Genomic DNA, 9435 nt, shown 5'->3' on the forward strand with positions numbered 1-9435 from the left:
TAATTTGAACACTTTCAAAATCTATTTGTGTTTCTATCAGATGAGCAGAACAGCATTTGAAGAAGGTTAATGCTTGTGTTTACATTGAGTGACATATAAAAGGTATCAAATGAACTACTCTGTTGGTATCGGTTTAACTTTTGCTACAGTTTTCATCATTTGGTCAGGTCATGTTTGTAAATGAGAACTGGTTCTCACACATTTTTACCTGGTAAATTAAAGGTCTAATTTGTTAAATAAAACTATCAATCAATCTTTATTTATATATCACCAAATCACAACAAATGTTCTCCTCAGACTCTTTCCAAACAGAGCAGGTCTAGACCGGACTCTATGTTCTATTATTAACAAAGACCCAACATCAAGACAGGATCAGATCCAGTCCCATCTTACAGACAGGACTCAGTCTGATCTCATCTTAATCCACCATGAGCAGAGCACTTTGCAGCATTTAGCAAGTTACAGTGGCAAGGACAAACTTCCTTTAACAGGCAGAAACCTCCAGCAGGACCAGACTCATGTTAGACACACATCTGCTGAGACCGTGTTGGAGAGAGGGATAGAGGGAGATGAAGAGAGAGAGAGATGATAGTGGTGGATCAGTTATGAATGAATAAATCTTTGAACCATAACTCGATCTTGTAAATATAATTTATTCTGTGTCCAGGCTCATGAGTAGAGCAGTTCCTCTTTTCACCCAGTGGTCCGGGGTCACGGCTCCAGCTTTAAGCTCCACACTGAGCACCGCCCTGCCTGATCGGACCGGCGTGTAGAAACATGGACACAGGTAAATACCTACACGCAAACACAAATATAAAGTTGAGACAGCCAATCACAGGTCACGTCTTAAGAAAACAAGAGGAGGACCGAGGAAGTAGGAAACCAGTGCTGTAAAGTCCAGAACCACTCACTCTTGGACATCTTCTTGCGGTTCTCGACAGGTTTGAAGTGTGTGGTCCGGATGGGACAGACCATCTGCATGGGTTCTGCTTCTACCAGACATGAGTTCTTCTTGTCCCAACCGGCCCCCTCCAGGTACAAACCCCAGACAAATACTCCATCCTAAAAGAGGAGGGTGTAAATGAGCAACAAAAACAAGGAATACAAGGGGAGGCTCACTCAGGGAATGATAGAGGTGACTATGAACAGACATGAATGACCCACAGCTGTGCCAGGAACGTATGAATCTAAAGGGACAAGAGAGGGAGAGTGAAAACAAGGGAATTGGGAGATCTTATGGAGGAACAGAGGAGGAAAGAGCAGCGGAGGTAGATACAGGACATAAAGGGAAGAAGAAAGTTATGCAAGATTGAAAAATCAGGAATGTAGAAATGAGGGGGCACAAACCAGAAATATATATGCAGACAAGAGGGAGAAAGTAAAGAAAAGAAAAAAAGAGAAAAAAAAAAAAAAAAAAAAAAAAAAAAAAAAAAAATGAGGGGGCAGAGGAAGAAAGATGGAAGGAATAGACAGATTACAAAGAAAAAGAAGAGAGGTAAATTCGCTCTGGGCTAATGCTAATGAGCTAGCAGTGTGGCTAACACTGTTTGACCTACATACAGACGATTATTATAGTGAAATAAAATATTACATTGTGATTTAAAACAGAAATGCAGCATTACATACCTGTCTCAAGGAAGGGGATCCACCGAGCATCTGTTTTCAGTCATTTGAACTCCTTTAGTTCTCTTCATCTCTGAGAAGCCATCCTGAAGTGTTTCAGACTGGGCTCTGTCACTCTCCTGTTTGCTTTCTTCATCTCTTCTGTCCTTTCTCTGTTTGCTAGTCCAGCTCCAGAGTCCACCATAACTTCAAAATAATTCAAATAAATGGATTTCTTCAAGGAAAAGGCACTTTGTTGATCACTTTGTTGCTTCTCTCTCACTCTTCTCACGTCTCTCTGCTAAACTCAGCCGGTCGGCGTAGTGTGAACAAGGGGACATCCGGGTACTGCCGTATATCGTTCCATTGTTTTCCATATATAAAGGGGAGACTATTTCAAGATCACTTAGAAAGTCCTCATAGCCCCTTTAATGGCCAGAGATGTCACGGTGGGTACAAAGAAGGGGGACTCCAAGATCAGACTAAACATTAAATAGATAAAAGGCAAAGTGAAACAAAGGTTACATTAAAAAATGTCCACAACAAAATCCAAAAAGATCAAAACTGAAAAGTCAACAAAATCCACAAGAAACAAAGAGCAAGGACAACTGGAAGACGCATGAAGGTGCAAACAGGACTCAATGAAGTGACAAAAGGAGAGGGAAAACAGAGAAATTAAATACACACAGTAATCAACACAGGTGTGACAAAAGGCAGGTGAAACTAATTCATGAATTATCTCTTTATTTAAACTCGAAAATCATTGAGAGCAAAGCCCTCATTTACAATGACTTCGAGCATATAAAGGAAACTTTAAAATGCATGACAAGCAAATAAAAGATAAAACCTTAAAATAATGATGATCAATTAAAAACAGACAACAATTAAAAAGTCATGTTAAAACTATTGAGAAGTAATGTTAACACAAAGTCAGTTAAAACAGGTGCAATCAGAGGGTAAAAAGTTTAAAACTAATGATTTAAAATGACTAACAGAAACTAGTGCATTCATTTTTAATGTGCTTTGAAGTGAGTTCCATGCAGATGGTGCAAGAAAGCCAAAAGCAGCTCTTCCCAGCTCAGAATGAACTCTGGGAACCTGGGGTCTCATTTATAAAAGAGTGGGTAGAATCCTGACTAAAAGAGTACGTACTCTGAAAACCCGGATATGGTGTGTTTGAAAAAATGTCTGATTAATAAAACCGTTGGCACGCAAGCTTTATTGTGTTATTGGTATTGTTGTGTCATTGGTATGCCTCAGTGGCATGGTTTCTTATCTTGACAGTGGGCATGTTATTGTATGTTGGTATGTTGAATGAATGTATTGTTTGTGAGCAGCACTGCACTTACAGGGGGTATGGAAAGTATTCAGACCACTTCACTTTTTCTACATTTTGTTATGTTACAGTCTTATTCCAAAATGGATTAAATTATGTTTTCTCTCAACATTCTACACACAATACTCCATAATGACAAAGTGAAAAATGTTTTGTAGACATTTTTGCAAATTAATTAAAAATAAAACACTCAAATATCGCATGTGCATAAGTATTCAGACCCTTTGCTTTGAAACTCAAATTGAGCTCAGGTGCATCCTGTTTCCTCTGACCATCCTTGAAATGTTTCTACAACTTGATTGGAGTCCACCTGTGGTAAATTCAACTGATTGGATGTGATTTGGAAATGCACACACCAGTCTATATAAGATCCCACAGTTTATAGTGCATGTCAGAGCACAAACCAAGACAGGAAGTCAAAGGAATTGTCTGTAGACCTCAGAGACAGGATTGTATGGAGGCACAGATCTGGGGAAGGGTACAGACAAAAATCTGCTGCATTGAAGGTCCCAAAGAGCACAGTGGTGTCCATCATACGTAAATGAAAGAAGCTGAAATCACCAGGACCCTCCCTAGAGCTGGCTGCCTGGCCAAAATGAGTGATCGGGGGAGAAGGGCCTTGTTCAGGGAGGTGACCAAGAACCCAACGGTTTCTCTGTCAGAGCTCCAGCATTCCTCTGTGGAGATGGGAGAACCTTCCAGAAGGACAACCATCTCTGCAGAGCTCCACAGACCAGGGGTCTCATTTATAAAAGAGTGCGTAGAATCCCCACTAAAAGAGTACCTACTCCGAAAACCCGGAAATGGCGTGCGCCAAAAATAATTCTGGTTTATAAAACTGTTCGCACTCAAACTTTAGGCAATGTTCCGTTTATAAATCACAAACCACATGGAGATATGCACATGTAGTTCAGACTCGTATTCCGCCCTTGACACGCCCACATTCAACCATATACGGTCAATGCACAGAGCTTTATGAATGAACATGCAGACAAATGAGCCGGAAGATCCAAGGTTCTCACGGTGAATCACGGCAACAACAGAGAGGAAGACGGAGAGAATAAAGTGTCTGACACACAAACCGTGGACCTCCTGGATGAAGTGGAGGTCAGAGAGCACGCATTGTTTGTTTCTTACTGCAGGAGGGACACAAAAGAAATACAAATTAAAATAAAAATATGGAGTGACTCCACGTCTGCAGCATTCATGTATCCGTCAGCAGTGCCAGAGCATCCATCATTCACCATTATGCACAGTCTCACTGCAGTGTTTCATGTTTACAGGACACACACTTTTATTTCACATTACAGAGAGCTCACGTCCTTCAGAGATCTCCTCTCTGATATTATCTGACAGAAGTTTGATCCCTGAATATAAGTTTTAATGTGTTTCATCACGGGCAGCTTGGCCTGCGCTCTGACTGATTATGATGATATGTAAGATAATAACTGAGAACCAGGCATGGCTTTACTCCACACTGTTCTCATTAACACAGTAAACACATGAAGGTGAGGAAGATGTGATCAGTGTTTGAGGCAGCTGGAGCCGTGTCTCTGTGCTCCGTGTGCTCCTTACTGCAGTCTTTATTAAAGTATAACTACACTCAGTGACTCTGTACAGCAGTCTTTATTAAAGTATAACTACACTCAGTGCACAGCAGTCTTTATTAAAGTATAACTACACTCAGTGACTCTGCACAGCAGTCTTTATTAAAAGTATAACTACACTCAGTGACTCTGTACAGCAGTCTTTATTAAAGTATAACTACACTCAGTGACTCTGTACAGCAGTCTTTATTAAAAGTATAACTACACTCAGTGACTCTGCACAGCAGTCTTTATTAAAGTATAACTACACTCAGTGCACAGCAGTCTTTATTAAAGTATAACTACACTCAGTGACTCTGTACAGCAGTCTTTATTAAAGTATAACTACACTCAGTGACTCTGTACAGCAGTCTTTATTAAAGTATAACTACACTCAGTGACTCTGTACAGCAGTCTTTATTAAAGTATAACTACACTCAGTGACTCTGTACAGCAGTCTTTATTAAAGTATAACTACACTCAGTGACTCTGTACAGCAGTCTTTATTAAAGTATAACTACACTCAGTGACTCTGTACAGCAGTCTTTATTAAAGTATAACTACACTCAGTGACTCTGTACAGCAGTCTTTATTAAAGTATAACTACACTCAGTGACTCTGTACAGCAGTCTTTATTAAAGTATAACTACACTCAGTGACTCTGTACAGCAGTCTTTATTAAAGTATAACTACACTCAGTGACTCTGTACAGCAGTCTTTATTAAAGTATAACTACACTCAGTGACTCTGTACAGCAGTCTTTATTAAAGTATAACTACACTCAGTGACTCTGTACAGCAGTCTTTATTAAAGTATAACTACACTCAGTGACTCTGTACAGCAGTCTTTATTAAAGTATAACTACACTCAGTGACTCTGTACAGCAGTCTTTATTAAAGTATAACTACACTCAGTGACTCTGTACAGCAGTCTTTATTAAAGTATAACTACACTCAGTGACTCTGTACAGCAGTCTTTATTAAAGTATAACTACACTCAGTGACTCTGTACAGCAGTCTTTATTTAAAGTATAACTACACTCAGTGACTCTGTACAGCAGTCTTTATTAAAGTATAACTACACTCAGTGACTCTGTACAGCAGTCTTTATTAAAGTATAACTACACTCAGTGACTCTGCACAGCAGTCTTTATTAAAGTATAACTACACTCAGTGACTCTGTACAGCAGTCTTTATTTAAAGTATAACTACACTCAGTGACTCTGTACAGCAGTCTTTATTAAAGTATAACTACACTCAGTGACTCTGTACAGCAGTCTTTATTAAAGTATAACTACACTCAGTGACTCTGTACAGCAGTCTTTATTTAAAGTATAACTACACTCAGTGACTCTGTACAGCAGTCTTTATTAAAGTATAACTACACTCAGTGACTCTGTACAGCAGTCTTTATTAAAGTATAACTACACTCAGTGACTCTGCACAGCAGTCTTTATTAAAGTATAACTACACTCAGTGACTCTGTACAGCAGTCTTTATTTAAAGTATAACTACACTCAGTGACTCTGTACAGCAGTCTTTATTAAAGTATAACTACACTCAGTGACTCTGTACAGCAGTCTTTATTAAAATATAACTACACTCAGTGACTCTGCACAGCAGTCTTTATTAAAGTATAACTACACTCAGTGACTCTGTACAGCAGTCTTTATTAAAGTATAACTACACTCAGTGACTCTGCACAGCAGTCTTTATTAAAGTATAACTACACTCAGTGACTCTGTACAGCAGTCTTTATTAAAGTATAACTACACTCAGTGACTCTGTACAGCAGTCTTTATTAAAATATAACTACACTCAGTGACTCTGCACAGCAGTCTTTATTAAAGTATAACTACACTCAGTGACTCTGTACAGCAGTCTTTATTAAAGTATAACTACACTCAGTGACTCTGCACAGCAGTCTTTATTAAAGTATAACTACACTCAGTGACTCTGTACAGCAGTCTTTATTAAAGTATAACTACACTCAGTGACTCTGTACAGCAGTCTTTATTAAAGTATAACTACACTCAGTGACTCTACAGCAGTCTTTATTAAAGTATAACTACACTCAGTGACTCTGCACAGCGTTAGAATCATTGAAAACATGACTGTCACTTTGCTCCACGGCTGATTTACGTCTTCTGATGTTACTTTAGTTTTACCTCCAGACGAACACGTTAGGATACGGTCCGTGTGTTTCCTCTACACCAGGGGTGTCAAACTCAAATACACAGAGGGCCAAAATAAAAAAATCAGTGCAAGTCAGGGGCCGGACTGGTTTAATGTTTATTGCAAAACTTATTGAAATGAACGTATTGCACATATTGAACATTGAACTAGCAAAGCTTAAATTATTGCCTATAAACATTAAATAAATGAAAAATATGTTGCATTCATTTCTTATTGCTCAATCTGCAGCTTATCTAATGAATGAGCTTTACTCATTTCTTATGAAAATATTTTTCCACAGGCCAACAACATTAGCAAAAATAATTCTGCAAAGCAAAACCAAAAATGCCCTGTGGTAGTGAGAAAAAGTGCAAAAAGGCTCAGTCTGCTGCTCTGTGTTGGACACTAGTCTAAGCCAGATACTCAGCATCTCATCTTGGATGTAAGTTCATCAATGTTTGGGGTCAGGCTCTGAGCTGAGGAAATCCTCAGGATAGAGTGAAGGTGTTCATCAGTAAGACGACTACTGTGAGATGTTTTGTTTAACTTCATCAAAGAGAACAGTTGTTCACACAGGTAGTTTGGCAGCACGGAAAATGGCTCAAGTTTTCTTGCAGCATCTGTGTGTCCCACACGGGGGGAGGGGGTGGTTTTAAAAGCCCTCACTGCAGCGTACATGTCTGTGATCACACGGCCCCGCCCCTGAAGCTGCAGGTTGAGCTCATGTGAGTTCTGAGCTCTGTTGTGTCTTTCCCTTTGCTCTCCATGAACTGACAGATCTTCTCACACAACTCGAAACACCTTTACAGCACTTTTCCTTGGCTTAGCCATCGCACCTCTGTGTGATAGGAGAGTCCCCATATTCTTTATCCCAAGGCAGCCTCATTTCATGTACACATCTGGATACCTCTTCAAAGAGATCTTTCCCCGTAGTTGTGTCATGCATTGATCTTAATCCCAAAAGTTCTTCTGTTACGCACATGCATATACTCTGCCTCCCACCTGTCTTCAACCCCCCTGTTTTCAAAGTACACCTTTCATTTAGTCATTTTTGGGGGAGAGGGATATCTGAAAGTTGACTGCAGGTGACTAGCTTCATAAGGCTGATGATGAGCAGAGTCGGGTAAAGCCTCTCGCGTGCGGGCCCTCGATTGACATGCAGTGCATTGTGGGACTTGTAGTTTTAGTGGTGCGTGCAAAATACCGTCGGGCCAGCTCTATAAATAATTTTATATTATCTCGCGGGCCAAAGATAATGCCACCACGGGCCGGACTTTGCCCGCGGGCCTTGAGTTTGACACATATGCTCTACACTTTGGAGAAATGTGAGACAAAGCTGATTAAATATTTGATGAACTTTAAGTCACGCTTTTATCTTTTAATGACAGCTTATTAGAAACGACTCACCACAGACACACATTCAAATAGAATATGTAGATTTTAGTGATGATGGTGATGCAGGTCTGTTAATATGTTCTTATTCAATGAAATGAAATGTGTAAAAGGCATTAAAATATAATCTGACTTCAGTTCTCCCTCTCACCAACTGCGTCGCCAATTTCCCCCTGCCTCTAAAATGAGCGTACACCTGGGTCAGAGTTTGCTTACCGGTAGTCACATTTTCACCTCAAGTTTGTTTTTATAAATAACAAACTTGGCGTGAAAACTGGCGTACACCAATTTCAGGCCCCGTTTTGTGCGTAAGCAACCTTTATAAATGAGACCTCAGGTCACCACTTCAACCTCAGAAGTTTCTAAATGCTGGTTATCTGGCGTGCTGCTTACATGATCAACTGCAGGCTTCATTGAGGGGCAGAGAACTGTGGAGAAATGATATTCATAACAATGCTTCTCAGTTCAACTATTAGAGACTGCATGTTACTCATGAAACCGCATATACTTTGTACCACAGTAGTGTTTGGATTTCACCATTGCACCATGCGAAAAGTTGTGAAGGTCCCTTTATCGCCACTTGCAGCTTTAATTGTTGTTTCTTTTGGTGTCAGATATTTTAACTGTTATTATGGGATAGAGGGCTAAAGAGAGCATGAGAGATAGAGAGAAGCTCAAGACGAAAGTGGGGACACCCTCCACACTTTTGTCTTGAAAGTTGTAATACAACGTTGTAATACAACGATGCCTATATGTTCATGTTATGTACACATGTTAATGTAATGATTTCAAAACCACCAATCTAATATATTTATAAACAAAGCTTTTTCAGGTGAGTTCATCTACAGACTCAGAGGGACTGTGTGACTATTTTCTTGATTTTTCACAAATTATGTTTTTGTTTCTCATTTGACTCACTCATGTGTTCAGGTGTTACAGCAGGCTCTGTTGTCCCTTCTTTGATTGGTTCTGCATTTGGTTCATGTAGCATTGAGGTGTTGGGGACTGTCGCCTCCTGTTCAGCTTTTCCATCATGGCGCCCAGCCACAGTGCAGGTCCCCACTTCAACCTCAGGAGTCTCTAAATGCTGGTTATCTGGCTTGCTGCTTACATGATCAACTGCAGGCTTCATTGAAGGGCAGAGAACTGTGGAGAAATGATATTCATAACAATGCTTCTCAGTTCAACTATTAGAGACTGCATGTTACTCATGAAACCGCATATACTTTGTACCACAGTAGTGTTTGGATTTCACCATTGCACCATGCGCAAAGCTGTGAAGGTCCCTGTATCGCCACTTGCAGCTTTAATTGTTGTTTCTTTTGGTGTCAGATATTTTAACTGT

The 9435-nt window shown here is 39.9% G+C and overlaps 1 protein-coding gene across 1 annotated transcript; it reads right to left on the minus strand.

The window, feature by feature from the left end:
- Nucleotides 1-633: 633 nt before the first annotated feature.
- Nucleotides 634-1671, minus strand: LOC117807023 (dynein heavy chain 2, axonemal-like). Its single transcript, XM_034676062.1, has 3 exons — nt 1627-1671; nt 912-1062; nt 634-795 (listed from the first exon to the last, which is right to left on the minus strand). The coding sequence occupies exons 1-3, from the start codon at nt 1654-1656 to the stop codon at nt 653-655; spliced, it is 324 nt and encodes a 107-aa protein (XP_034531953.1). The 5' UTR covers nt 1657-1671; the 3' UTR covers nt 634-652.
- Between the last annotated feature and the right edge of the window lie 7764 nt (nt 1672-9435).

Source organism: Notolabrus celidotus, chromosome 23, assembly GCF_009762535.1.
Source record: "Notolabrus celidotus isolate fNotCel1 chromosome 23, fNotCel1.pri, whole genome shotgun sequence".
NCBI classification, from domain to species: domain Eukaryota; kingdom Metazoa; phylum Chordata; class Actinopteri; order Labriformes; family Labridae; genus Notolabrus; species Notolabrus celidotus.

Excerpts from the sequence above, each read along its gene's own strand:
- LOC117807023 (XM_034676062.1), bottom strand. The coding sequence starts at position 1,656 with ATGCTCGGTGGATCCCCTTCCTTGAGACAG. Across the intron at positions 1,063-1,626 it reads GATCCCCTTCCTTGAGACAG|GATGGAGTATTTGTCTGGGG; the intron begins GTATGTAATGCT and ends CTCCTCTTTTAG. Across the intron at positions 796-911 it reads CCGCAAGAAGATGTCCAAGA|GTATTTACCTGTGTCCATGT; the intron begins GTGAGTGGTTCT and ends GTTTGCGTGTAG.